Raw genomic sequence first — 27,853 nt, 5'->3', positions numbered from 1 at the left:
TGTTTAACCTGGACACTAGAGACCAGATCAGTGTTCACACCTGGACCCGTTTAACCTGGACTCTAGAGACCAGATCAGTGTTCACACCTGGACCTCTTTAATCTGGATCAGATCTTAATGTTTGGTCTGAACGGAGCCTTAGTGAAAATAACCTGAAATCTCTTCGTTTGCAGCTGGAACCTGAAAACTAAAACCATCAGATGATGAGATGAGTCAGTGATCACAGCTCCTCGGTCTCTTGAAGACCATGGATGAGGTTAAAGCTCCTGGAGCAGATGAAAGTTCTTCCTCTGAGTCGTCCAGACTTCATTCTCGAGGCTTCAACCAAACTTCATCTGTTTGTCAGGAAGGACCTGATGACATGTTCAATAAAAGCAGCTGTTTCTTCTGACTCTGCTCATCGTTAACTCTTGATCCATTTATTCTGCTGCTGGTTATTATCTCCATGTCCTCATATTCACCCTCCTTCCTTCAGATTTACAGCTGATTTGTGACGAGGTGACCTGAGGTTCTGATGTGGACGGTGAAGGTTCCATCGTCAGGTTTCTCTGGGGCCAGTTGTTTTTGTTGGAGGGGCCACATTCGGCCCCCGGGCCTCCGTCTAGTCTGAATGTTCATGTTAATGAGCTGCAGACGTTGAAGCTCCTGCAGGAGAAATGAAAACCAGATTATTAATCCCACACCCTCGGGGGCCAGACCTGATAACTAGGTGTGAACAGGTGAGATCAGATCAGACCTGATAACCAGGTGTGAACAGAACCTTTGAGGCCAGTTCTCCTCTAATCCAGAAACAGGAAGATCAGGTTCTGAAAGCTGCTCTAAAGTATGTGGACGGGTCGCTCTGCTGATGTTTAACAGAACACCGTTGGTTGAAAAAGGAAACCGGTTCATGACGTGTGTTCTCTTCTAGTTTCTAGAATCCTGTTTAACCGCTTCAACCAGAAGTCTAAATATCTGGTTTCGTCTTTGTTTAGTGTTGGTGTGAACAGGAAGCAGCTCCTCTCAAGCTGCTTCACATTAAACATTAACACTGTTTAATGTGGAGGACGCCTCCAGTGGGGTCATTGGTTCAAATCCCCTGGACTTCCACCTCAGGAGTGTCCCTGAGCGAGGTGTTAATACCTGCTCAATAAATAATAGTCTGTGTTTCTACAGCACAAAGACTCTAAAGCTGTACGTTTAGAAGCAGCCACATAAATAAGATGATAAAACTAATTCAGATCTTAATCTGGTTTAAGAATTAGAATCAGATTCTGAGATTTGTTTTCTTCTGAGTGTGTGTGAAATCAAGTCTATTATCTGGAGTGTGTGTAGAAGCACCTCCTGCTCTCAGGAGGACTCCGACCCTCAGGCTGCAGCTGATTGGCTGAGAGCCAGTTACCTGGCTGAGGGCGGAGCCACAGGATCTACCTGCTGCTCTGAGCGTCTGCTGAGACTCAACAGCGTCGACCAGGCCGGACGTCAGGAGCATGCTCACGGTCAGAATCGGTCAGTTCATTCACTTCATTTATTCTTTTAACGGTTTATTAGTTTGTCTGAGGCTCTTTACCTGCACAGGTGTTTACAGACAGGAAGTAGAGCCTTTTAACTTTCTGTCAAACTCAATGATTGACTGGTTTTATTATCAGCTCCTCGATCACACAGAGATCTGTTCAGCTCTGAGTCACAGCTCTTTACTGCTCCTCCATAACCTGACGTTTTAAAACGTTTATTTATTTATATCTGTTCACGGACGAGGAAATAAAACAGTGAAATAAAGACTTAATGAAAGATGAGTCACAGAAAGAATAAAGAATTAACAGTTAACTGTACAATAGAAAGAGACAGACTAGTAAATCTGGTCTAACACTTATTTGTTCTTTTAATGGAGAATAAAGATAAATAAATAAATGAAGTTAACATTTAACAGTTAATAAGTTCATGAATAAAAAGTGTCTTTTAAAAAGAAATAAGATAAAGAAATAAAGTAGTGGATGTAAAGGCCTTTAAGTCTCTTAGTGTTTGATCTCTGTTCGTTCAGTCATTTCTCTTTAGCTTCAACATTTATCTTTTCAGTTTCTCAAACGATTCATCATCTCATCGATCAAAGAAAACGTCAGGGAACGTTTCCTGGATATTTTTATCTGATGAGAAAAAAACTAAAAGAAGCTCAAACTAATTTTAACAAAGAGAAGTCGCTGAAGATGAGAGGTGATCAGTTTATTGTTCTATCATCTTGTGTTGATCTGTTTTAACAGGAAAATCAAACATGAGACGACCGAACATCGGAAGAAGTAAGTTCTGTCTCCGTCTCATCACTGGTCCATCGTCTCAGTCACAGTCAGACCAGGTGATATCGTTACCTGACATTAAAACAGAAAGAGGCCGACTCCCTAAAACACCTGAGGTTACATGATGGATTTAACCTTCAGACACATACATGAGAGTAACACTCATTCATTCACTGAGGCTGTGTTTACAGAGGGCGGCTCAGTGACAGACCTTCACCAGCTTCATGTCCAGTCGGTCCAACAAAGAGAAATCAGAATGATTAATAGAAGCTGAGCTTTATGGCCATCAGTGACTCTGAGGCTGCAGCGCTGTCAACATACGTGTCTCATACATGTTGTGTGTCTGTCAGAGGTTCTACACGTCCTGGTGGTGGTGGTGCCGCTGCTTGTTCTGGTCACAGTGGGTCTGCAGCAGTACAGCTCCATGTTAAAAGGTAACAACACTTAGCTTTAACCTTAGTTAATTTACCTCATCTTAGAGTAGCTCCCAGTGTGTTAGCTTAGCTTAATTTATTTTAACTTAGATTAGCTTTAGCTTTAGCTTAAGGACTCAGTGTCGTTGTGTCTTTCCAGACAGATGGCACGGTGCTCTCCTCGGAGGATCTCAGCTCTCGGATCTGACCTCCAACTCAGACTCCAAAAAGTCCGGTAAGTGATCAGCAGACCTGCTCAGGACGATGGAGGTGGTGGAGGTTTGACCTGAGTCCTTCTGTCCAGATGGACCATGTGGGACGACGAGAGAATGTCCAGACGACCACTTCAGCTTCTACCTGCAGAGCGGAGCGGCCAACGTCATGGCTCCAAAGATCTGCATCGGGAACAAGCTGTAGGACCATCGTCTCTCTGGGGGGGGGGGGGTCTGTGCTGTGGTTGTCTCTGTAGTCACCTGGAGAACTTCTCTTCTCAGGGTTCTTGGATCGTTGCTGAACAACGCTGGAGTTGGAATAAACGTGGCCATAGTGAACGGTGAGCGTTGAACCAGATTCACTAAGAATTAATAAACACAGTCAGCGCTGCCTCTCCTCATGGTCCACCTGTCCGTCTCTGGCAGGTAAAACTGGAGACCTGGTGAAGACGGACCACTTCGACATGTACGCTGGAAGTGAGTGACGTGTTGTCAGGAGGAAAGAGAAGAAGAAGAAGATGATGATGATGGTGATGATGATGATGATGATGATGTGTTTCAGATGTGGATCCTTTCATTGAGCTGCTGAAGAGCATCGAGCCCGGCTCCGTGGTTCTGATGGCGTCCTTCGATGAACCGGCCACAAAGTCAGAGAAACGGTTTTATTTTATAAACTCTTCTGTTTAGTTTCCATCTTTTCACTTCAGCCTTCGTTCTGGATTCTTTATTTCACTTTTAAGAGCTTCATGTGAATGTCACATAATAACATTTTTATAAACTGAAAAACTTTTTTTATCTCTGTGGAAAGTTCCCAAAGTCTACTGAGAAATGTCTCTGATCATAAAACGTTTTAGTTTGAATGTGTCTCAGTTTGTTTGTGAACATCAGCTGACGGTCATGTGTTGGTCGTGTGCGGTTCAGATCCTTTCTCCTGATCAGTTTGTGTTTTTAACAGGTTGAGTCAAGACGCCAGGAAGCTGATCGCTGAGCTGGGAAGCTCGTCGGTCCAGTCGCTGGGATTCAGAGATAACTGGGTGTTTGTTGGAGGGAAAGGAGCCGTGGTGAAGAGCAGCTACGAGAAGGTAACACCGAACACCTCAGGATGAACACCTGGAGTCAAACGAGACCCGCTCTCTGTTCAGATGTCCTACGTTTGTGTGCAAGTGTCTTTTTGATTGAGTTTTCTGTGACTCTGTTTCAGTACCTGAAGAACGACAGCAAAAATAATAAGTACGATAACTGGCCTGAGCTGATCGAGATGGAGGGATGCATCCCCAGATACCTGGAGTGACGCTGAGCCGGGACCAGGGCTCATGACATTTGTACAAACCTCTAAATCTGTAGCATTTTAACAAAGATTTACATCTGATACGGTTTTAGAACAAATCATTTTTCACATTTTTGTTCAGTAGTTGAGTTTAAAAAGGATCCATTTTGCTCTAAATGAAGCTTCAGTCACGTTTTTTTTTACCTTTTTATGAATAAAGACTGCCTTTAACTCAGAGGCTTTTTCTGCCGGTAGTGCGCTGCCAGGCGGGTAGTTAGCAGTTAGCATGGAAGCTAACGTGACTGTATATAAATATGGACACCACGTCTCCTCTTCCTCTCATTGGTCAAACTGACTCTATGTTCCCGGGGATACGGGCGGCGCCATCTTGTGAGTTTGGATCCAGAGTCTGATCAGTACGGTCTGAGGGCGGAGCCACGTGGAGCCGTGATATTGATGCCCCGCCCACACTTCCTCCAGACTCACTCATGTTTTAGTTTCATTAATACTACGCTCTGCTCTACCTCCACCTGGTACAAGGACATGATGGATTATACACTGGACTAGTTTTTAATTTTTTTTTTGCAACTCTCACGGCCCCACGGGATGATTTACGGAGCGGTTGGCATGGCAACTGGTGGTCGCCATGATGTCACATCCTTTTCTATAGCGTCAAATAACTAAAATAAGTAAAACGAAACTTATCCAAAAACATGTTCAAATCGACGTTAATCCAAGTGTTACTGAGATAAAAGCAGCAGCAGCAGCAGCAGCAGCACTGTGAACTCATCTCAGAATAACTGGAGGGAAACATCAGAGAACAGTGAACACAAGATAACAAAATGATTCAAAGCTTTTACTCTGTTTTAGTTCAAATATCTGGTGGAAGTCTTTGTAACTGAAGAAGTGATAAAAACATCAGTAGAGGGTTTACTGAGATTATTCACTGTGTTCACTTTTACTTTTCTACACTTTCCTTGATGTAACACGGTGGATGTTTAAATAAATCTATCATTTCTGTCATTTCTAGCTTTCAGAGATTAGTGTTGCTATCCAGGATGAACAGGAAGGTTTTCATTTCATCTGCAGCTAGGGTGACCAGATGTCCCGCTTTGTGCGGGACAGTCACGCATTTTCATTACTTTTCACACGTCCCGCAAATTGAGACGTTGTCCCGCATTGTTATTGACAGTCAGACTCCAGTTTCGAAATGCATGTTTTACAATCTGGCATTTATCAAATAGCTGTTTGGAGAAAGCAGTGAGGGCTGTCATCAGGGGTCGGGGCGGGCTGTTTGATCATGTCAATCAAACTGGGACGCGGACGCAGGTTAACTGCGCGCCCACCAACAACAAACAATGCGAATCAGATCAGAACGGCATGCAGCGCGAGACATGGAGGGAAGCACAACCCGTACGACTGAGAAGAGGAAATGCAGCTATAATAAAGACTGGGAAACTATCTATCCAATGCAAGGCGAGTCTGGTAAAGTTTGCTGTGAAGTTTGCTTGAGTCATTTTTCCGTTTCACACGGAGGTGAATACGACGTGAAACGACACAGACAATGCGAGACAAAACGTGTTGCTCACCTTGGGAACTTGGGAAATTTGCATTTAAGCAAGTTTTTATATATATTTATATTGTAAAATATATTTGTTAAGTTTTTATTTGCAGGCTGTTATGTCCTACTGAATCAATCAGATGGCAAAGTAATGCCATAAGCAAAGGGGCAGAACAGAAATGTTTATTTTTTCTCATAGTTCTTTTAGACTACCTTGATGCATTGGTATTTCACATTGTCCCACATTGTCCCACACAAACGTAGTCTTTGTCCCACGTCTGGCGAATTGGGATCTGGTCACCCTATCTGCAGCTCATGAATAAAACTGTACAATTCAATAAATGCTTTTAAATACGAGTGAAACTGAATCTGACTGATTGCTTCTTAAATCCGTGATAACTGAAGATCATTGAGCTTCTGAAGCTGATCGCTGTCTCTGTCAGAGGGAACGTTGTGCAGATTTGTGGAGGTGTTAGTTTAACAGCCTTCCCTTTGTTCATGTGTGATTGTGACACATTCACTGTTGACTGAACAAACATCAGCTTCTTGATAAGCGTTTTTGTTCACATCCTGCTGCTGCCGCCTCACTGTTCCTGTTCACTGTCATTTCTTATTTCTCTGTCGGTAAATGTTGTGACACGAGAACAAACACTGTGTAACCAGAACGGACAGCTGTCAGATGAATGAGTAATGAGTAATAAGGGCTAAAGTTCACCTGACGTGTTTACACTTAGAGTTGTTGTAAATGGTTCAAACAACTTACAGATTCCTTGGAAATTTACTGAAGCACAATGTTTAAGTACATTCTCCTATTCATTCATTCATTCATTCATCTTGTGTAACCTCTTGTCCTGTGAAGGGTCATGGGGGCTGGAGCCTATCCCAGCTGTCATCGGTCTAGAGGGGGGGTCCACCCTGGACAGGTCTCCAGTCTATCCCAGCTGTCACTGGTCTAGAGGGGGGGTCCACCCTGGACAGGTCTCCAGTCTATCCCAGCTGTCACTGGTCTAGAGGGGGGGTCCACCCTGGACAGGTCTCCAGTCTATCCCAGCTGTCATTGGTCTAGAGGGGGGGTCCACCCTGGACAGGTCTCCAGTCTATCCCAGCTGTCATTGGTCTAGAGGGGGGGTCCACCCTGGACAGGTCTCCAGTCTATCACAGCTGTCATTGGTCTAGAGGGGGGGTCCACCCTGGACAGGTCTCCAGTCTATCCCAGCTGTCATTGGTCTAGAGGGGGGTCCACCCTGGACAGGTCTCCAGTCTATCCCAGGGCTAACACAGAGAGACAGAATCACCAATGAACCTAACCAGCATGTCTTTGGACGGTGGGAGGAAGCTGGAGAACCTGGAGAGAACCCACGCAGACACAGGGAGAACATGCAGACTACACACAGAAAGGAACCAGTCGGCCTGGATTAGAACCCAGAACCTTCAGGCTGGGAGGCATCAGTGATGGCCACCTCTCCACTGTGCCGCCCTAAATTTTCCCATTTTAAACTGAAATTCAGATATTTTTCACTTTTCTTTTTGTCGTGCTCCATTGATGATATGACCTCATTGTTAAACGATTTAAATAAATTAGTGTCACATTTAAATATTCATAATTAAGAACATATTTTCTCTTTCAAATCCACAGATTTCATAGAGAAACGGAACAAAACGAGATCGTGTTTCCACCCGAAATCTTTTTCTAAGAGGCCCTGAATCTCGTGTGTGATTGGCTACAAGAGTCAACAACCGCCATGAGGTGAAAGGACCATAGCCTCTGATTGGCTGTCCACATACCGGAAACTTGAAAGAAACGCAGACTCTGATTGGCTGGACCAGTTGTTCGAGCCTTCATGCCGGATTCTTGTGCGTCTCTAAGTGGAATGATGTCGTCTGTTTCATTTACTGTTAAATAAATTTGAATTTACGAATTTTATTTGAGGAATTTCGCAAATGGCGACTTTAGTCCTGGATAACGGAGCCTACACGGCGAAAATAGGATACAGCCAAGAGAAAGTCAGGTACGACGAGCGCTGTTAGCATGCTAGCTAACGGTACTGCTAATATAATAACATAAACAAAGCTAATTATTAGCCGCTGTTATACTTTGTAATATGTAGAACATGAAGTATTAAAACTCTGCCACAGCACTGTTCATTTCTATGGAACCAAAACCTTAGCACCAGACTTCATTCTAAAACAATCGGTTTAAAGCTTTTACGTCAATAAAAAAAAGAATAAACTCTGATACAAGATATTTTATAACTAAAAATAAAGACTTAGAGGTCCTACTGAAATTCGGCGTTGAGGGAATACACTAATACAAATGTTAATTATAGTTTAATAGTTTTTATTGACATGTTTGTGAATGGTGCTTTGTTGTATTATTGTAGTTCTCTTAGTCTATATTTTGCACTTGAATTAGTTTTAATATCTATATGCCACTAAATAGTTATTTCTATTTCTCTTGTCATATTTGATCTGATTTGTATATGAACTCGTTTATTCACCTGTTTCATGTCTGAGCTGCTAGAGCTGAACTCTGCAGCTGATCACGGTCTGTCTGAAACCGCTTCAGAAAATCTGAAGTAGAACAGCTACACATTAGTAACAGGGTTAGAACTAACATAGTCCTGCTTTCCCCTGGAATAAAGAACTAATACTCTATGTAAATTAAAAAATGCAAAAAATATTAGTCAGTTGTGAACAGACCACCAGGTTTGAAAATAAAATGAAGCCACAAAAATAATTTCCAGCAACAAAAGAAATGAAAACAGTCTGACCTATTTCATCCTTTAAATTCCAACAGCTGATAGAAAGAATGAAAACAGTCATTTTCTCCCCAAATACATTTTATTTAATATCCATTAAGATTCTTACAGACCCAGCCCTACTGCTTCCTGATAGTAGAAACCAGAATCAATCTTCTTGTCGTCTCCAATCAGAGCTCAAAGTCTCTAGTATCTCCACAGAGTTTGACTAAAAACAAACGACTGTCCCCTTCCTGGGAGACAGTCGTCCCTTAAAGGGGACAGGTGTTTGTCAGAGCCAGTCGCGCCTTAAAATGGGAACGTAGCGGCCCCTAAAATCCTTGGGGCTCCTGGATGTCACAAGGCAGAAATCTGGAGCTGGAGGATGTTTTGGACATTTCTGATTATAGAGGTCACAGATCAAACAGCGTTACTGCTGTACATGGTCTCTGTAACCTGTCCCTGGGGTCCTGATACTATTTGTCTTATTGTGTTTAATTGGATGTAAATATTCTTTATCTTATATCAGTATGTCTGTTTCACTGTACAAACCAAAAAATGAAACTGTACGTGACAGTCACCTGATCATTAGGAGAGTTTCATGTTTACAAACTGAACCATTAATGAAACTGATGAATCAGTGAGTTGATGAGAGACCTTTCTGTCTCAGCGTCATCCCCAACTGTCAGTTTCGCTCCAAGACGTCCAGACTAAAAACCTTCACTGCCAATCAGCTGGATGAGATCAAAGATCCTTCAGGTCTCTTCTACATCCTCCCCTTCCAGAAGGTAAGAGAGCGTCGCCACATGAAGCAGCTTCACATCAAACCACGGCGTCTTCCTCATGTTCTCTCTCTGCTTGTGTCCCTGCAGGGTTATCTGGTCAACTGGGACGTCCAGAGGAAAGTGTGGGATCATCTGTTTGGGAAGGAGATGTTTAAGGTTTGTTTGATGAGCTTCGTGTTTCTCACCTCATCACCCTCGTCCTGTGCTGCTGGCTGACCGTGTCCTCTCTGTCCAGGTTGAGTTTGCAGACACCAGCGTCATCATCACAGAGCCCTACTTCAACTTCACCTCCATCCAGGAGTCCATGAACGAGATCCTGTTTGAGGAGTACCAGTTCCAGTCGGCCCTCAGGACCAACGGTGAGTCTGTTTACATTCAGATATGAGCAGAGAGCGGAACACATGAATTCAGCGTTCAGGGATTACGTAGCTACACGTTAGTGAGCAGCAAAGATTGAAAAGTTATCCTGTTATAACTTCCTCCTGTTTTCATAATAATAGCGGATCATGTTGTACTAAATCCAGTGCTGAAAAGAGAGCTGCTACAGAGTGAATAAGTAAATCTACCTCTCATATTACTTCTATCTGGAGCATAGAGTCTTCACTGTAACATGGAACAGAAGAAGAAGAAGTGACTGATGAGTAATGACAGGACAGGGCTCAGACGCTCAGGTTGACTCTGAGCTCTTTGCTGTGTGTTCTTGCAGCCGGCTCTCTCAGCGCTCATCACTACTTCCACTCCAAACCCTCGGAGCTCTGCTGCTTAGTGGTCGACACCGGATTCTCCTTCACCCACATCGCCCCCTACTGCCGCAGCAAGAAACTGAAGGAGGGCGTCCGCAGGTCAGAGGAGGACGACCTGCAGCAGCAGCAGCAGCAGCAGCAGCGACGGTGATGAAACGCTCATGACCTGTTGGTTCATTTTGTCTTTCAGGATCAATGTAGGAGGGAAGCTGTTGACCAATCACCTGAAGGAGATCATCTCCTATCGGTAAGTCCTCCTCTCTGGTGTCTCTTTGAGGTAGAGCTGAAGTCAGGACGTCCAGATTCAGACGTGACTCTCCTGTGATTCCACCACAGGGTTTAACTTAAATCACAGGAAAACACGATTCACACGGGACCAGTTTAACCTGGAGACGCCTCATAAATAAATAAACTCTGACTCTAGTTTACTGACTTTACCTCTGGTTCTGCTTCTACTCTTCTACATGTCAGAGATGATGTTCTACCTTTTATTGCTCCACTGACATCTGTAGATACAGATTCAGATTAATGATCAAATAAAACCTGATGTGATGAGACTCTGTTGATCCTGAACGACCTGTCACCTCCTTTACTGATGAACACATGAATCCATCACTGAATAAACTCCATCACATCACATGTCGTCCTCTTCCTTCATGGTTTCATTCTTCTGATGGTTCAGAGCTTTTTATTCTGTGAATGGGTCTGAATGCTACAGAGACAAACATCTGTCCAGACTCTGGTTTATAACTCAGCCTTCATCATTAGAAGAAGAACAGAAAACATCCATGAACCACTGAGACGCTGATTCTCTCTGGATCAGTTTCACATCAGGACCTCTGTGTCTGGAGGAACATGGTTGGTGATCAGTGGAGTGATTTATAAATGACAGACCTGGATGATTCACAGACGACCTCTGACGTTATTACACATTACTGGACGTCAGAGGTTAAACTGGTCCCTGTGATTAAGACTTGGTCTCTGTCTGGTTGTTTCTTTCATTGTTGAACATTTCTGATCCGTTGAGTTAATTTAAAGATCTGTACGACAGCCTTTGTGTTTCCTCAGTGTTCTGATTCATTCATGTACCGTAACATAAAATAATTATTGTTGCTATTAAATTAAATTCTCTGCCGTCTTAAAACACCAGACTTTAACTGATTCTGTGTTTATTAAAAAGCCTGGGTCAAATAAACTCAAACTAAATCACCACCGTCTCTCTCTCTCTCTGTCTCTTCCTCTTTCTGTTTTGCAGCCAGTTACACGTCATGGATGAAACTCATGTCATCAACCAGGTGAAGGAAGACGTCTGCTACGTCTCACAGCAGTTTTACAAAGACATGGAGATCGCACAGTAAGCTGCTCACCAGTCTCTTCACTCATGAGGATTTTATTTCATTCTCTGCATCGTCAGTGAGATGAAGACTCTATGCTCTCCCTGGTCTCCTCTGAGATTATCCTGCTGCACAATGAATCCTTCTAAGCTTTAAACACACGTTGTCTAAGCAGCAGTCGGTTAAAGCTGAGTCCTGACTCCTGCTCTGTGTGATGTGTTGTCAGGATGAAGGGCGAGGAGAACGCTGTGATGAGGGATTATGTTCTTCCAGATTTCAGCGCCATCAAAAAAGGCTTCTGCAAGGTGAGACGACGTTAACGTGCTTCCAGTGAAAAGAGAAACTAGACGTGAGAGAGGTGGATATTCAGCATCACAAACCAAAACAAGAAGCAGATGAACTAAAGTAAAATCAGACTCGTTCATTTCCCTGCTCCGTCTGCCCCCCAGCCACGAGAGGAGATGGTCTTCAATGGAAAGTACAAGACGGGAGAGCAGATCCTGAGGTTGGTCAACGAGCGCTTCGCTGTTCCTGAGATGCTCTTCCACCCGTCAGACATCGGCATCCAGGAGATGGGCATCCCGGAGTCCATCGTCCACTCCATCCAGTCTCTGCCAGAAGGTCAGAGCAGACTAGATCTGGTCGTCTCTTTCTCAGCTCTGCATGTTAGGCTGTACCAGACGCTGCCTGTTCTTAAACTCCTTCTTAAAACGCGTTTTTATTGTTGTTTTAACCTGGTACTTTTAATTTAGCCTTTTTTTAGCCTCTTTGTTGTCTTTGTTTTTGTGTTGACTGTGTGTTTATATGTTTTATACACTGTTAAATGCTTTGACTCATCTCTTGACATTAACTGTGGTTTCCTCTCAGAGATGCAGCCTCACTTCTACCAGAACATCGTCCTGACTGGAGGCAACACGCTGTTTCCAGGCTTCAGAGAGCGACTGGAGGCAGAGCTGAGGTCGCTTGTCCCCGCACATCTGCCTGTGTCCGTCCTTCTGCCTCCAAAGTAAGAGACCACAGAGCGCTCTCACTCTGATTGATCTACGTGAGCTGACCTGGACACGTCTACAGGACGGCACACACCGACCTCAGCAGCTTTCAAACTACAAGTCTCAACATTTGTAGTCGATGCCAGAAAAATAAGAGACACTGATGATTAGAAACGGCCACGAGGAGAATCACAGAGAGCATCAGACTTTTAATCTGAGGGTCCAGGGTTAAAGTCCCTGTTCAGGCGTTGAACTTATTTACTGAATTTCCCAGTTCATAAATAAACAGTTTATCTTTTTTCTCCAGCTCTGATTAAACTGATATTAACTGTTGTTGTCTTTCAGTCCAGTAACTTATTCGTGGGAAGGAGGAAAGCTGCTGGCTCACAACCCAGACTATGATGAGATGGTGGTGACCCGGGAGGACTATGAAGAGAATGGACACTGCATCTGTGAAGAAAAGTTTGATATCTGACTGAAATGAAACAGACCTCTTCATCATGGACATGGTGTTAGCTCTGATGGTGTTACCTCATTGGAACGGTGCTCAGATCCAACCAGACTATCATGTGGGTGTGCTCAGTCCTGAACTAATATCTAATAAAGATTTGTCTCCTGTCATTGCTTTTTATGTTTAGTGTCTCTTAACTTTGGTTTAAAGCAACAACATACCGACAGGCCACATTCAAACTGACGCTGGTTGTTCAGTTCTGCTGCAGCTCTGCACATCAAATCTGTTCTTTGTTTTGTTTTATGACATAACAGTAATAAAATTTAACTTCTTTGTATTTTATTTTTTCATTATTTTTATTATTTTTTTAAAGGTCAAGCAATAATAATAAAAATAAATAAAACGTTAAAAGTAGTTCCATTTTCTTTGTGTCTGTGTGGTAACTGGTCCCTGATACCTGCACCTAGTTTAGTCCTTACTGATTATATTAACCCCTTGTTGTAAATTAGCGGGGCACTGTTTCTGCTCAGACTGCAGCCGAAATAACACATGTAATGCTCCAATCGGTTTGTGCACATTCAAAAAATTCCTATGAACCTTTTGCAAGCACTAGTTCCTCGTAGGACCGGTCGGAGTGGTAAGCAAATACACAAATAATTAATTTATATAATGAAAAATCAATTCAGGCGTCAAGGGGTTAATTATACATTCCCTGTCCATATTATTAGGTACACTAGTGAAAATATTCTATTCTAATAATTTTGAGTTGATGTAGAAACAGAAGGTGGTGATTCACCTGAAGATCATTCAGGAGGAGGATGGAGTTAAACTGGATTAAATTCAACTCTAGAATGTGTTTCTGTTATTTAATCGAGGCCACTGAACACTATGACAAAATATTAGGAACACTAGTCAGTTCAGTAGAACTACGAAATGGAAACACAGTTGAATAAACATCTCTATCTGTTATTAGAAACTGATTCTCAGTGTTTTCACTCATGTACCTAATGAAGTGGCCATTAAGTGCATTTATAATTATAGTGTAATAATAATATCCGGCCTTATTTTGTTATTTTATACAATTATTAAGAAGGTATGATTATGGAAAGTGTGAAAAAAAAATATGATGAAGACGATTAAACAGCGAATAAAATGTAATATTAAAATGTTAACGTGTTTTTAAACTCGGCCTGGAAGTGGCGGGAATCCAGCCGTTTATAAGTTAGCTACGTTAGCTTCCTTCAGGCTGTTGCTCTTTGTGTTTATTCACTCATTACTTGAAGCCAGAAGCCACAATACAGGTTCGTTTGATTCTAAGAGTTGATTAAGATTAGAGTGTGTGTATTTCTTTGAGGTGAACTAAAAGCTAACTGAAAAGCTCATATTAGCATTAGCCGAACGTTAGCTCTCGTTAGCATAGTTCCTTGTCTAGCTAACATAATCTGTACCCTGTAAAGAATGGCAACGGTCAGAAAACAGATGAAGAAAAAACACCCAGAGGAAAAACCAGATAAAAAGGTTTATGATTTTATCCAAGAAGAGGGAAAGAAAGAGTTGAGTGGCTCAGAGGACGACGTCAGAGAAGGTAGGTTAGCTAACCTCAGGCTAAGCTAGCTAGCACAGGAGCTGCTCTGGAGGTATTAACTTTGAGTTTTGTTGGCTGTTGTTGTCCCAAGATGAAACTCCAATAGTGGACAAGATGGCAAAGAAGAGACCTGCTGCTGACTTTGACGAGCAGGGGGCTGCCTGTGCTGTGGGGTACTCCTTATTTCATAATCAGTAGATTTTTCCATAAAAAGTCAAAAATAGTGGAAAATGTCTCAAACCAACAGCCCTAAACTAAAGAATATCCCTGTGTTTGTATGTTTAAGAGGATAGGAGCCTTTAAAAGACTAAATAAATATTCTATTATGACTGATCAATGACTTACAGTATTTTTTGGCCACTTTAGTAAATATTCTGTTTTTATTTTACAGAAATGAGGTGCAGTCTATGCTGGAGAAGTTTGGAGGTAAACAGCCGTTTATTTAATATGCACTGACTAAATGAATATTGATTACTGACCAAGGGAGCTATGAACTGGTGGGTTACTGGTTCAGTCCCCTCTATGTCCACGAGCAAACACCTAAAACCTCCTAAAGTGCTTCACAGGTGCCTTGTACGCCTGCCCACTGCTCCCAGTGTGCTCACTTTGATGGGTCAGATGCAGAGAACTAATTCATGGGTCATGGTTTTTCTTTATTTTTCTTATTTTCTACATTGTAGATTAATACTGAAGACTTCAAAACTATGAAGGACTGCATGTAGTAGTGAACATATTTTAGATTCTTTTCAAACAGCTTCATGAGGTCATCACTTGGAATGGTTTTCCAACAGTCTTGAAGGAGTTCCCAGAGTTGTTGAGCTTCACTCTGTGGTCTCATTCAGAACCATTTCATTACATAATTGGATTTGTAGTTCTCTCCTTGTGTTCACTTCCTGTAAGACTGCTCAGCATCAGTACAATACATCTGATCACATTTTCATACCCAGTGATCAGGTAACATAATTTCACACACCTCAGTATTGATCAGAGAAACAAACTTAACACTGCGTCTCGTTTGCTTCCAGCGGATATCAGCAAGGTGATGCAGGCCAAGAAGAAACGTCTGGAGTGTCTGACGAAGAACTACATGAAGGGAAGCCAACACAAACTGGAGCAGCTGTGGAACAACTATCATGGCCAGAGGTTTGTCCTGCTCTCAGATCAAACTGCTGATGTCTGTTGGAGAATCAAAGGAGTTGATGGTTCTGATCCAGCGGTAGGTAGAGATCCATTAGAGACAGCAGCTGTTGATGGTTCTGATCCAGCGGTAGGTAGAGATCCATTAGAGACAGCAGCTGCTACAATATTCTACTGACCACATGATGGCGCTGCTGATTTACAGACACACAAACTGAGATCAGATCTCAAGACGCATTTAAAATGGCAGGTGTGAAGAGAGTATGTTCTGCTGGTTACCTGTGATCACTGAGAACACGTTCAAAGACTGCTGACTAGAACAGTGTGTGTTTGTGTGCAGGCAGAAGATGACGCAGCAGTACTCTCAGCAGGTGTCCTCTGCACTTCAGCAGTGGGAGACTGAAGCCCAGCGAGCTGAGGAGCAGGAGGAGAAGCTCAATGTCAGTTTGTTGCTATAACAGTGTCTGTCAGAACACACTGACGTTTAAACCCCGAACACACTGTACTCTGATCTGTATTTTGGTGGTTAAGCTCCCGTTTAACATGGTGACAGACTTGAAATTCATTTTTGGTGTGCAGGTTTGAAGTATTCAGTAAAAAACAAACACAGAATGAAAAGCCATCTTTGTTAACGTTAACTGTGTGAATTGTGAGTCCACTGCTGCATGTACAGTGGATGTTTTCTCATTCTGTATTAATAAGGTGCAGCATTGTGCAGTGACCATTCAAATCATACACAAACCTTTGAGGTATCCGTCACCTTGTGTCTGTTTTTGTCCGAAGAATTCAATCCAGGTGTTTCATGTACAGTAGATCCTGCTGAAACACCAACGTCTGCTCGAGCTTTTTCAGCAAGTCTCAGTTTTACCTTTGCCCACTTACAAATATTCTGTACGCATACAGAGGAAGAAAAGACATCTGTGGGTTTATTGTGTCTCAGCACTCATTATGTAGACATGTAGCTTTCTGTTTTTACAATGAGTACATTTAATAGTATAACTTAAAGTAAAGTGGTAGATTCTGCAGCGTAGAACTCGTCAGTGTTACACCTTTCTGTCCACAGAATCTGTTCCGGCAGCAACAAAAAATCCTGCAGCAGGCCCGAGTCGTGCAGAACCAGAAGCTGAAAACTGTCAGAGAGTTGTACGAGCAGTTTGTCAAGGTGAGACTTTAAATACCTGACTGAGCACAAACTCATAAAGAGGTTCACCTGCTGAGAAACGTCCTGGGTCACATTAAAGAGCACCTACTCAACAGGGCTGATCTGAGGAAGAGGAGTTTAACTCATTCATTCAACCACTAGTAGAAATGATCACATGAATCAGTGATGTCTGTTCATTAGTAATGAGAGCCTTTTAAAAGAGTCTGGAATGTAAACTAGAATCAACTCAGGAAGTGATTGAATATGAGGAGGCTGTGTGTGATTGATCATGTGGTTAATTATTGATGTGGTCATGTTGATTATCATAATGATTATTAGAGATGTTTCCTTCTCTGCTGTAAACAGCTCAGCAGTGTCTCCAAAGATGTTAAAGAAAGACAGAGTATCTGGACTAGTTCTGTCTCTTCTCTCTCTCTGATGCTTTTCATCCTGCCTTTTGTGTTCAGGTGTTTTCAAGCGACATGACACATTCCACATATTACATATTATTATGTCAATTGGTGTAATTACATGCAGCGTGTACTGGGAGTGTTTAAGTCAAACTAAAGTCCTCGCTGTGTGTCTTCTAGAACATGGAGGACATGGAGAAGAGCCACGAGTCCTTCCTGCAGGGGGCGCAGCAAGAGCTGAGGAAGGAGATGGCCACCCTGCAGAAGAAGATCCTCATGGACACGGTGAGTTCAGTCTTTTAAATTTAACGTTTTCCTCATATCTGTTCAGGGTGACACCTGAGTGTCTAGTGTCCAGATCAAACAGGAACACGTGCCCCGAGCAGCAGATCACTGGTTCGATTCTGGACCAGCTGCTGCATCATGTCCCCAACTCTCTCCCTTTTTCTTGTCTGTCTTCGTCAGAGACACTCCTCAGTCCGTGAGGTTAGCATTGGTTCTTTCTACACTCACACGACCAGAGAGCTGCAACACATGGCCTACACCTAAATGAACGTATGAACGTCATAGCAACAACTACATTTACTTATCAGTCATGTAGTTTGTTAACAAGTGACATATCCTCAAATGACATTACCTATATAATATTTATTTTCTCACTGTTCATGGTCTCTGGTGGACACTACTGAGCAACTAAGACTCATTGATCAGCCACAACATTAACCCACCCACCTAAACATGGTTACAGACCAAGCACAACCTCAACAGCACTCACAGAGCCAAGAACATTGACCCATTCTTCAAAGTCACAACAGATCCCAGTTTGATCAAACAAGCCCAGTTCACCTGAAAACTCACCTGAAGCCCTCTGGACCTAAAGACTTCACAGGACACCTCAGAGCTCCTGTGTCCAAGCCGAACTAGTCCAAGTAGTTTTAGTGGCTCAGGGAGGCCTAGATGATGTTAGGCAGGTGGTTTTAATGTTGTGGCTGATTGGTGTAGTTCTTCATGGTCTAACTGGATGTTTGGTTTGGTTTGGTTGTTCCACTGAAGAATTGATATATAACAAACATTTCACTGCAGAGTAATGATGAGGATCTAAAGAAGTGTTAAATAATAACCGTTAGCTGTTGTAAAAGGTGTAAAAGTAATAACTAACAACACAACAAACATAAACTGTTAAAACTAAACGTCAGCTCAGTGTGGTCTGGTCAGGGCTGTAGTCAAGACCACCTTTGTCGAGTCCAAGACAAGTCCAAGACCGGACTCGAGTACTACAGCCCTGGGTCTGGTTGCATCAGGACATGATGTCAGAGGTTTGTGATGTCACATCCTGTCATGTCATTGGTGTGTTTCCACAGCAACAGCAGGAGATGGCCACGGTCCGCAAGTCCCTCCAGTCCATGCTGTTCTAACCTGCCGTCACCATGGTAACGCCGAGGAGGCTGGTGTGTGGATGCTGTAGCTGCAGGGTTGTCATGGTTACACACCGTACTTCCTGTTCACTTCATTTACAAGTGTCACGTTTACAGTGAGTTCTTGTGTTCTGCTTTGTTCATTTCAGCTCATTTTTATTGGTTGAATGAAAATATTATTAGTTGAGATTTATTTTATGTTAGAAGGAGACGCTGATCGCTGGGCTTCATGTTAATGTCTCTGATTGGATGCTGGTTTACACCTGATCGTAATGTTTATTGTGTTGTTACAGTACGGACCTATAGCTTCTATTCATTCTGTATTACTGCTGCATTGTTATTACTGTTAATGATATATTTATGGGTCATATGGTTACACATTAATAGTATATTCTCAGTTAATCATTTGGTAAAACATTTCTGACACAGTCTCCTAAAGTTAAATATAAAGTCTTTACAGTCTGACGTTGTTTGTCCAACAGATAATCAGCTGAAGTGTCTCTTCATGTTGTAGGATGAGGTCACATGAAGTTAATATTAATGGCAGCTGTTTTAGTGAAGACTTCCTGCCAGATGTTCTGTTGTAGGTTAAGTAGGATACGTTCACAGTGAACAGTGATAAATGAAGACTCATTATCAAATTCATAAGTTCCTCCTGAGGATGGAGAGCTTTTCCACTTTTCTTTTTTACTTTTTGTTGTTCTGGCAAAGAACGGCCTCTAAAGAGTCTCAACATTACACATTATATTAAAACATATGTTTGTGCAGCTCAGACGTTTATTCTATTTGTATTTTTCTGCTGACTGTTACCACTGTAAATCAGTTCATTAAGTAAATTAAATAATTAAATCGAAACTGAACTTTTAAGTCATCAAATGTAAACAGTGGACTCCTCCAGAGCCCGTCTACATGCTGTTAGACATTCTCTGACTCCTCGGTGCTTTTCGGCTGACACCGGAAGTACTCGGACTCCTAGTGAATCGTACTTCCGGGTGTTCGTCCGGCGGGTATTCCGCTGCTGATCTGCACTAACAGACAGAGAAAGGACCTCAGCCTTCAGGTAAAGTTGTCTCATATCACGGTTACAGTCTTGTTGTTGTCGCTAACAGTGAACTAGAACTGATTTCTATATTTCCTGGTGTTTGTCTGACAGCAGCTTCTCCTCTAAGATAACCGAGCTAACAAATGAACGAGCTTGTTTTCTGAAGCCGGTTTTTAAAAACAAACAGGTTTTACTTTAGTTGGTGAAGTATCCTCCATTTACTTTCACGTCCCTTTGTTAGTTTGAACACTTTAGGTGCCAGTTAAATAGTTATACGTAGTTTTGTAGTTAGTTAGCTAGTTAGTCAGATCCTGTTTTAGTTCATTGACATTACTGTGTAGAAATAAGTTCTCACCTTGAAAGTAAAGATGTTTTAGTTTATTGTAAATACTTGTCCATACAGCCAGATTATACTGAGAGTAATCCTAACAGTAACAGGTGAAAACATGCCGAACACTTTTTTATTTGCCCTGTAAGTTTGGTTTTGCTGAACTTTCACCTGAACCGTGGAGCTGCGGATCAGAAGCTAACTCCACCTCTGTGTGTTTACTGGAGCAGAAGGAGGCCATGGATGAGAGGCTAGCCGCTAGCCCTTGCTCCTCCGAACCGGACAGTCCCAGAGGTCTGAACCGAGGCTGTCTCCTCGACCCCACAGACGTCCACCATGAGTTGTCCGTCATCGTCCCCGAGACCCCCAGGTACCACAGCTCTCATTAATTCAGCCTGTGCACATTAAATATAAATTCTACAAATAATACAGACAAGACAAAGTCTCTAAATGACACCATCTAATCTGGACAGAAATAGAAAGAACGTAGTTAAAACACTCTACAACACTCAGCCACAAACAGACCAAGACCTTAATGAATAAAGATGTCCTGATCAAGTTTTTTTTGCCACTGATCTGATCCTGATCATCTAATGTAGAGTTTCAGTCGGTTCAAGTCCTGATCTGATCTTAAGTGATTTTTTTGTGAAGCTGTTGAATCAAGTTGGTAGTTAAATGATGATCTGCTGCTACCACCTCACCAGACACATTCAACTATTTACTAACCATGTCTGACTCGTTTTACACGGCAGACACGGTTCGTCACAGGGTTCTGGTTCTGCTTTGGTTTTAATGCAACAGGGACGTGGTTTAGGTTTATGGCAAAATAAAAAATATAAAACTACAAAAGCTCAGATCATTTAAAGCCTGGATCGGCCCCGACACCGACCAAGACATCGCTAATAATAAATGTTAATATGCAAGTTTGTATAGACCTGTATCACACACAGAGGACAGGAGGTCAAACAGGTGGTGGTGGGAGGAGTCCTTCTCTGTGATGTCACTGAGTGAGTCGAGAGGGCTGCTGATGAGCCTCTGTGCTGATGGCCAGATGTAGTGGCCAGATGTGTTCCATCTTTATTGATCCAAAACAATCTATTCGAAGGTTGCGGAGATGGAGAAGCCGCTGGGAATAGTGAAGCGTAAATACACTACTACCAAGTGGACCAATCACAGCTACACGTAGCTATGTTTCTGGGGAGGTGCACGTCAGCGTACGGCGTTAGGGTCAGCATGCAGCGTTAGGGTCGGCGTACGGCGTTAGGGTCAGCGTATGGCGTTAGGGTCAGCGTATGGCGTTAGGGTCTGCGTACGGCGCTAGGGTCAGTGTACGGCGTTAGGGTCAGCGTGCGGCGTTAGGGTCTGCGTATGGCGTTAGGGTCTGCGTACGGCGCTAGGGTCAGTGTACGGCGTTAGGGTCAGCGTGCGGCGTTAGGGTCAGCGTATGGCGTTAGGGTCAGCGTATGGCGTTAGGGTCTGCGTACGGCGTTAGGGTCAGCGTACGGCGTTAGGGTCAGCATGCAGCGTTAGGGTCGGCGTACGGCGTTAGGGTCAGCGTATGGCGTTAGGGTCAGCGTATGGCGTTAGGGTCTGCGTACGGCATTAGGGTCAGCGTACGGCGTTAGGGTCAGCATGCAGCGTTAGGGTCGGCGTACGGCGTTAGGGTCAGCGTACGGCGTTAGGGTCAGCGTATGGCGTTAGGGTCGGCGTACGGCGTTAGGGTCTGCGTACGGCGCTAGGGTCAGCATACGGCGTTAGGGTCAGCATGCGGCGTTAGGGTCTGCGTACGGCGCTAGGGTCAGCGTGCGGCGTTAGGGTCAGCATGCGGCGTTAGGGTCGGCGTACGGCGTTAGGGTCAGTGTACGGCGTTAGGGTCAGCGTGCGGCGTTAGGGTCTGCGTATGGCGCTAGGGTCTGCGTACGGCGCTAGGGTCAGCGTGCGGCGTTAGGGTCAGCGTATGGCGTTAGGGTCTGCGTGCGGCGTTAGGGTCAGCGTATGGCGTTAGGATCTGCGTACGGCGTTAGGGGCGTTAGGGTCTGCGTGCGGCGTTAGGGTCAGCGTGCGGCGTTAGGGTCAGCGTATGGCGTTAGGGTCTGCGTATGGCGTTAGGGTCTGCGTACGGCGTTAGGGTCTGCGTACGGCGTTAGGGGCGTTAGGGTCAGGATACGGCGTTAGGGTCAGGATACGGCGTTAGGGTCAGCGTACGGCGCTAGGGGCGTTAGGGTCAGGATACGGTGTTAGGGTCAGCGTACGGCGCTAGGGGCGTTAGGGTCTGCGTGCGGCGCTAGGGGCGTTAGGGTCAGGATACGGCGTTAGGGTCAGCGTACGGCGCTAGGGGCGTTAGGGTCAGCGTACGGCGCTAGGGGCGTTAGGGTCTGCGTGCGGCGTTAGGGTCTGCGTACGGCGTTAGGGTCAGGATACGGCGTTAGTGTCAGCGTACGGCGCTAGGGGCGTTAGGGTCAGCGTACGGTGCTAGGGGCGTTAGGGTCTGCGTGCGGCGTTAGGGTCTGCGTACGGCGTTAGGGTCAGGATACGGCGTTAGTGTCAGCGTACGGCGTTAGGGGCGTTAGGGTCAGCGTACGGCGTTAGGGGCGTTAGGGTCAGCGTACGGCGTTAGGGTCAGCGTACGGCGTTAGGGGCGTTAGGGTCAGCGTACGGCGTTAGGGTCAGCGTACGGCGTTAGGGTCAGCGTACGGCGTTAGGGGCGTTAGGGTCAGCGTATGGCGTTAGGGTCTGCGTATGGCGTTAGGGTCTGCGTACGGCGTTAGGGTCTGCGTACGGCGTTAGGGGCGTTAGGGTCAGGATACGGCGTTAGGGTCAGGATACGGCGTTAGGGTCAGCGTACGGCGCTAGGGGCGTTAGGGTCAGGATACGGTGTTAGGGTCAGCGTACGGCGCTAGGGGCGTTAGGGTCTGCGTGCGGCGCTAGGGGCGTTAGGGTCAGGATACGGCGTTAGGGTCAGCGTACGGCGCTAGGGGCGTTAGGGTCAGCGTACGGCGTTAGGGGCGTTAGGGTCAGCGTACGGCGTTAGGGTCTGCGTACGGCGTTAGGGTCAGGATACGGCGTTAGTGTCAGCGTACGGCGTTAGGGGCGTTAGGGTCAGCGTACGGCGTTAGGGGCGTTAGGGTCAGCGTACGGCGTTAGGGTCAGCGTACGGCGTTAGGGGCGTTAGGGTCAGCGTACGGCGTTAGGGGCGTTAGGGTCAGCGTACGGCGTTAGGGGCGTTAGGGTCAGCGTACGGCGTTAGGGTCAGCGTACGGCGTTAGGGGCGTTAGGGTCAGCGTACGGCGTTAGGGTCAGCGTACGGCGTTAGGGGCGTTAGGGTCTGCGTACGGCGTTAGGGGCGTTAGGGTCTGCGTACGCTCTTCAAATGGGTATAAACAGCGCATTAGTTTAAAGACTCATCATAAGTTCCTGAAAAGCAAAATGGAGGCGTCCTGTTATTGAGTATTAATGATGATTATCTGATATGAACCGTTAAATGTACTTGTTTTCTGTCTGATGCTGAACTAACAGCTGGTTCTGTGTTAATTCTTGGTTGTAGCCCAGAGCTCAACAGGAGGAGGAGACGTCGTATCACAGAGGAACACTTCAGCCCGGTAAGTCCTGAGCTGCTGCTGCTGCTGCTGCTGTGGTCAACGTGTTCTCACCATAATCCACATTTTATTTGTGTTGTCTGTCCTCAGGCGGCCGTCAGGAGTTCTCCAGGATCTGATCACCACACGGACACTGAGCGAGGCTTTCCTCATAAATCCAAGCGCAGGAGGTTGGCTGAGCAGAGCGTCGGCTTCCTCCCTGCTTCCTCTCTGAGGACTCTTCCTCTTGGCAGCTGGTTGAACAAACCACAGTCCACTGCACCCTCTACCTCCTCCTCCTCCTCCTCCTCTTCATCGTCTTCATCATCCACCTCCAGCCTCACACCTGCATCGGTCCTCCGGTCGAGGCATATGCAGACCACATCACTGTCGCCCTCATCACCTTCATCATCATCATCTACAGCAGCAGCAGCAGCAGCAGCAGCAGCTTCCAGCCCTGGTTCACTGTCCTTCCTGACTGCAGAGGAGAGGAGATGGCTGAACGGTGAACAAGGAGACGCCTCAACAGGTCCAGAGACGCTCACTGTATTTACATTTCACCAGTATATAAAGAGTCTCAGCTCTGATTGGCTGCTACCCGTTGTCGTGTCCAGACTTCCTGTGTTACTGTTGCTAGGTGAGACAAACAACATGTATGTAGAATAACACTGGAGACCTGTAATTATACGGTGGAGAGAAGACGACTAACGTTAGCGACACTGCTGCTAATCATGGAGTTTATCTGTGATCTTACTCCTCTGTGAATCATCCAGGTCTGTCATTTATAAATCACTCCACTGATCATCCATGTTCCTCCAGACACAGATGTGATGGAGTTTATTTAGTGATGGATTCATGTTCATCAGTAAAGGAGGTGACAGGTCGTTCAGGATCAACAGAGTCTCATCACATCAGGTTTTATTTGATCATTAATCTGAATCTGTATCTACAGATGTCAGTGGAGCAATAAAAGGTAGAACATCATCTCTGACATGTAGAAGAGTAGAAGCAGAACCAGAGGTAAAGTCAGTAAACTAGAGTCAGAGTTTATTTATTTATGTGAATGAGTTACATTAAACATTTTAATTTCTAAATCATAAAACATCTCTTGGTAAAACTAGTCCCCGTGAATAGAGCTGAGGTCTCTGCTGTTGTTTGTAACAGTGACAGAGGAAGTCAGGACTCGACCTGATTGGTGGCCAGCAGGTGGTGATGGATCAATGAGGTCCATAGAATCCAGAATGAATGTGTTTCTTCCTCCAGCAGCAGCAGAGCAGATCGTCATCAGCGATGATGAGGAGGTGGTGGTTCGCTCGTTACAGATGGAGGAAGACGAGGCTCTGGCTCGGAGCCTCCAGGTAAGAAGCTGTCACCTGCACCGACACCTCACCTGAACAGAGCGGCTCCACCGTTCATGTTTCCATTTGTCTGTTCAGAATCAGTTTGACCGAGAGGACAGCACACACCTTCATCATCAGCCTCATCAGCCTCATCATCATCATCATCATCATCAGCAGGAGTACCAGAGCCAACACAGGGTGAGAAAGACGACCACGCTCACACATACTGGACTAAACCTGATATGAACACGGAGGTTTACAGATGTTTCAGTCTGACTGACGTCTCAACATCTGTCTGCAGTATTACGCCTACATGGAGCACAGCTGGATGTCTCAAGTGCTGGCTGCTGTTTCTCCTCTGGTGGGTCTGGAAGAAGGTACGACCATCATCATCATCATCATCTAATATGCAGACACTGGCCACTTCATTAGGTACACTAGTGAAGTCATTCTGATCTAAATCATGTTGAGTTGATGTAGAACCAGCGTCAGTGGAGGATGGAGGATGTGGAGCTGTTAAACTGGATTAAACACCAAAGTGTTTCTGTTATTTAGTCTAGCCCACTGACTGCTATGTCAAAATAATAGGAACACGTGTCAGTTCAATAGAACTACAAAATAAAACACAGTTGAATCAACATCTCTGTTAGTAGAAACTGATTCTGAATGTTTTCACTAGTGTACCCAATGAAGTGGCCACTGAGTGCATCTAATATCTATTTGTAATTTAAATAAGTTATTATTGTTTTTATTATTTTCTACAGATCTGAATGGTCAACGCAGGCGACGTGGGCGGGGCAGGAGGAGGAACGCCATGCCCGACTTTTCAGACGACCTTCAGGGAAATGATTACGAGGTGAGGAAGAGGAGGAGGAAGTCCTCTCAGTCTGAACTCATCAGTCATCGCTCTCCTCCAGTGGCTTGGTGCATCTCCAGTTTGGAGTCTGTGTGTTGTTGAGCCCACCTGCTCGTCTTCCAGGCTCTGCTGGAGTTTGAGGAGCGTCAAGGCTCAGTCGTGTCCAGGAAGCTGAGCCGGCGGGACATCCAGAGGTTTCCCACCAAAACGTTCCGGTCTGCGAGCGGCGCAGAGAACACGCAGTGAGTCCTCAGACAGAATCTGACACCGCACGTTTGAAATGCCTCCTGTCACCACCTTCGTCTTTTGTTCATTAACCTCAGGTGTCACATCTGTTTCTCTGACTACGCTGATGGGGACAGGCTGAGGATGCTGCCCTGTTTCCATGACTACCACGTCCAGTGTATCGACCGGTGGCTGAAGGTGAAGGCAACTAAACTTAGACCCTTCAGAACAAACATTAAACAGGGCTGATCTGAGGAAGAGGAGTTTAACTCATTCATTCATCCACTAGTAGAAATGATCACATGAATCATCAGAGACCTGGTTCCTCTGAGGATGAAGCTTCAGGGTTCAGGTCTAATCTGAGTCTTTGTCTCTAAAATAAATCAGATCTTAACATGTGAGAGTCTTTCCATCTTGTTCCAACATCTGGATCATGTCTCCAAGTCAACCAGCAGCTGTTGATGGTTCTGATCCAGCGGTAGGTAGAGATCCATTAGAGACAGCAGCTGTGACCACATGATGGCGCTGCTGATTTAATGTCAGGATGTATGAATGAGGCCTTGACTCACTGCAGAGTGATTTATCTATCGTTTATCTGTCAGATTGATTTTACAGATCAGTAAATGTGTTTATACTGAGATCTGACCTTCCTCCTCCTCCTCCTCTTCCTCTTCCTCCTCCAGGATAACACCACCTGTCCCATCTGCAGAGTGAACCTCAGTGACAGAGACTCTGTGGCCCCCCCGACCCTCTGACGACAGCAGAGACGTTTTTACAGATTTCTGTTCTTTTATTGAAATGTTTTGTTCTCTGTTGATCTGACTACAGGAACAATCTGAGCCTGGAACTGGTCAGAATAAATAATAAAGCTGTTCTTTCTTCTCATGGTTCGTGTTCCTGGTCTCAGTCGTGGTCGTAGTAGCGTTTCTTCATGGCTCTGTACTTCCTCAGGTAGTAGAGCGCCTCCAGCTCTCTGGACACGATCATCTCCTTGATCCGCTCCGGGTCCTGGACCGAACGCTGCTCTCAGACGGTCCCTGAAGTAGTCTCCACCTTTGGGATAGTCCCGTCCGAGGTAGAGAAGCTGGAGGACGACAGGATCACTGACATGTTACCTGGTAACAGCTGCTCTCTGATTGGTGGATCACATTCAGACACTCTGTCACTGGACATTTATGTTCCTACCTCTCAGTGTGTTTGTCACTTGGCTGGATTAAAGTCTACATTTGATATTTAACTAAAATAACTTGTCTGTGTCCATTAACCAAACTGTTTAATGTGTTTCCTCTTCCATGTCTTTATAAGGCCTGCATGTAACTCAGTCACAATCATTGTATTATTGGACAGTGTTACAGTAGTTATCAGATAACTGGGGAGAAAAGACAGACATGAAATTTAATTTTTAATTGTATTTATTAGAAGCTGAATTCAAGACAAGCCTTTAAACTTCAAGGTATGAAGGATATCATTATGACATGAACACATGGTACAGGATGTTAGTGACGTCAGGTCAAACATTTAGGAATGAATGAGTGAAGCTGATATCTGAGGATTATTAACTGAACCTGTAACAGGTTCACATTTAGAGACATTCATAAAAGACTTCTTAGCCTGACAAAGTATGTGTTTGAACTCAACCTGTATCTGAGCAGACCTCTGTACTGGATGAAAGATGGTTCTGTTTTACTGCAGTTCACTGGTTAAAAGATGGAAAAAAACAAAAGCATCATATTATATTAAAATGTCATGAAATGAACCTGAACTCTGACATTATATTAAATGTGTTAACATCAGGTGATGATCACAAACACTACGGTGTTTTATTTATATTCAGAAAGATTTTTACTTTTAGACGATTCAGAATGAATTATTACTGCTGAGTCTCTTAAATGTAGAAAGTTTAACCAATCAGATTAAAGGATTTAAAAAATGTGAGAGGCTCATTTCATGACATTGTGTCTCAAGCTGTTTCAGGCTGAAGGCATGGGTTGATCCAACATTGCTTTCTTATAATCTTCTAGACTCTCCTCACAGCC

At 44.5% G+C, this 27,853-nt stretch overlaps 4 protein-coding genes across 5 annotated transcripts; all 4 read left to right on the top strand.

Moving 5' to 3' along the window:
- Positions 1-269: 269 nt before the first annotated feature.
- On the top strand, positions 270-6,080 carry LOC311495347 (protein FAM3C-like). Its single transcript, XM_084554759.1, has 10 exons — positions 270-1,488; positions 2,238-2,273; positions 2,621-2,704; positions 2,844-2,918; positions 2,988-3,096; positions 3,178-3,236; positions 3,322-3,372; positions 3,458-3,542; positions 3,851-3,977; positions 4,097-6,080. Exons 1-10 carry the CDS (start codon positions 1,470-1,472, stop codon positions 4,184-4,186), a joined length of 735 nt encoding a protein of 244 aa, XP_084410885.1. The 5' UTR covers positions 270-1,469; the 3' UTR covers positions 4,187-6,080.
- A 1,484-nt stretch (positions 6,081-7,564) lies between these two features.
- On the top strand, positions 7,565-13,144 carry actr6 (actin related protein 6). Its single transcript, XM_084554489.1, has 11 exons — positions 7,565-7,732; positions 9,132-9,249; positions 9,334-9,402; positions 9,482-9,605; positions 9,953-10,088; positions 10,180-10,236; positions 11,245-11,343; positions 11,550-11,628; positions 11,773-11,944; positions 12,191-12,329; positions 12,658-13,144. The coding sequence occupies exons 1-11, from the start codon at positions 7,665-7,667 to the stop codon at positions 12,785-12,787; spliced, it is 1,191 nt and encodes a 396-aa protein (XP_084410615.1). The 5' UTR covers positions 7,565-7,664; the 3' UTR covers positions 12,788-13,144.
- Positions 13,145-13,945: 801 nt separating this feature from the next.
- Positions 13,946-19,239, top strand: sycp3 (synaptonemal complex protein 3). The gene is made up of 8 exons (XM_084554856.1): positions 13,946-14,348; positions 14,440-14,521; positions 14,740-14,774; positions 15,374-15,491; positions 15,826-15,925; positions 16,549-16,647; positions 17,217-17,321; positions 18,398-19,239. Exons 1-8 carry the CDS (start codon positions 14,222-14,224, stop codon positions 18,449-18,451), a joined length of 720 nt encoding a protein of 239 aa, XP_084410982.1. The 5' UTR covers positions 13,946-14,221; the 3' UTR covers positions 18,452-19,239.
- A 198-nt stretch (positions 19,240-19,437) lies between these two features.
- On the top strand, positions 19,438-26,712 carry LOC311495419 (uncharacterized protein). Of its 2 annotated transcripts, none has more exons than XM_084554854.1 (11): positions 19,438-19,511; positions 20,052-20,191; positions 23,366-23,420; positions 23,508-23,925; positions 24,660-24,754; positions 24,833-24,934; positions 25,038-25,113; positions 25,501-25,592; positions 25,716-25,834; positions 25,916-26,015; positions 26,501-26,712. In XM_084554854.1, exons 2-11 carry the CDS (start codon positions 20,061-20,063, stop codon positions 26,570-26,572), a joined length of 1,260 nt encoding a protein of 419 aa, XP_084410980.1. In that variant the 5' UTR covers positions 19,438-19,511; positions 20,052-20,060; the 3' UTR covers positions 26,573-26,712. The 2 variants fall into 2 exon arrangements, with proteins under 2 accessions (XP_084410980.1, XP_084410981.1); XM_084554855.1 differs by having other exon boundaries at positions 19,439-19,511; positions 24,663-24,754.
- The last annotated feature ends 1,141 nt before the right edge of the window (positions 26,713-27,853 follow it).

The sequence above is a fragment of the Chelon labrosus genome (assembly GCF_963514085.1).
Source record: "Chelon labrosus genome assembly, chromosome: 11".
In the NCBI taxonomy this organism is placed as follows: domain Eukaryota; kingdom Metazoa; phylum Chordata; class Actinopteri; order Mugiliformes; family Mugilidae; genus Chelon; species Chelon labrosus.
The sequence above is the reverse complement of the archived record's forward strand: the minus strand, read 5'-3'. Positions and strand labels throughout refer to the sequence as shown.

What these genes read in the sequence shown, in the direction of transcription:
- LOC311495347 (XM_084554759.1), top strand. An exon ending in CTTCGACATGTACGCTGGAA is followed by an intron (nt 3,373 to 3,457) that starts GTGAGTGACGTG and finishes GATGTGTTTCAG; the next exon opens with ATGTGGATCCTTTCATTGAG. An exon ending in TGAAGAGCAGCTACGAGAAG is followed by an intron (nt 3,978 to 4,096) that starts GTAACACCGAAC and finishes ACTCTGTTTCAG; the next exon opens with TACCTGAAGAACGACAGCAA.
- actr6 (XM_084554489.1), top strand. Translation starts at nt 7,665, where the DNA reads ATGGCGACTTTAGTCCTGGATAACGGAGCCTACACGGCGAAAATAGGA. An exon ending in GTCGGCCCTCAGGACCAACG is followed by an intron (nt 9,606 to 9,952) that starts GTGAGTCTGTTT and finishes GTGTTCTTGCAG; the next exon opens with CCGGCTCTCTCAGCGCTCAT. An exon ending in CTGAAGGAGGGCGTCCGCAG is followed by an intron (nt 10,089 to 10,179) that starts GTCAGAGGAGGA and finishes TTTGTCTTTCAG; the next exon opens with GATCAATGTAGGAGGGAAGC.
- sycp3 (XM_084554856.1), top strand. Translation starts at nt 14,222, where the DNA reads ATGGCAACGGTCAGAAAACAGATGAAGAAAAAACACCCAGAGGAAAAA. An exon ending in AGAGGACGACGTCAGAGAAG is followed by an intron (nt 14,349 to 14,439) that starts GTAGGTTAGCTA and finishes TGTTGTCCCAAG; the next exon opens with ATGAAACTCCAATAGTGGAC. An exon ending in AACAACTATCATGGCCAGAG is followed by an intron (nt 15,492 to 15,825) that starts GTTTGTCCTGCT and finishes GTTTGTGTGCAG; the next exon opens with GCAGAAGATGACGCAGCAGT.
- LOC311495419 (XM_084554854.1), top strand. Translation starts at nt 20,061, where the DNA reads ATGGATGAGAGGCTAGCCGCTAGCCCTTGCTCCTCCGAACCGGACAGT. An exon ending in TCTGGTGGGTCTGGAAGAAG is followed by an intron (nt 25,114 to 25,500) that starts GTACGACCATCA and finishes TATTTTCTACAG; the next exon opens with ATCTGAATGGTCAACGCAGG. An exon ending in TTCAGGGAAATGATTACGAG is followed by an intron (nt 25,593 to 25,715) that starts GTGAGGAAGAGG and finishes CTCGTCTTCCAG; the next exon opens with GCTCTGCTGGAGTTTGAGGA.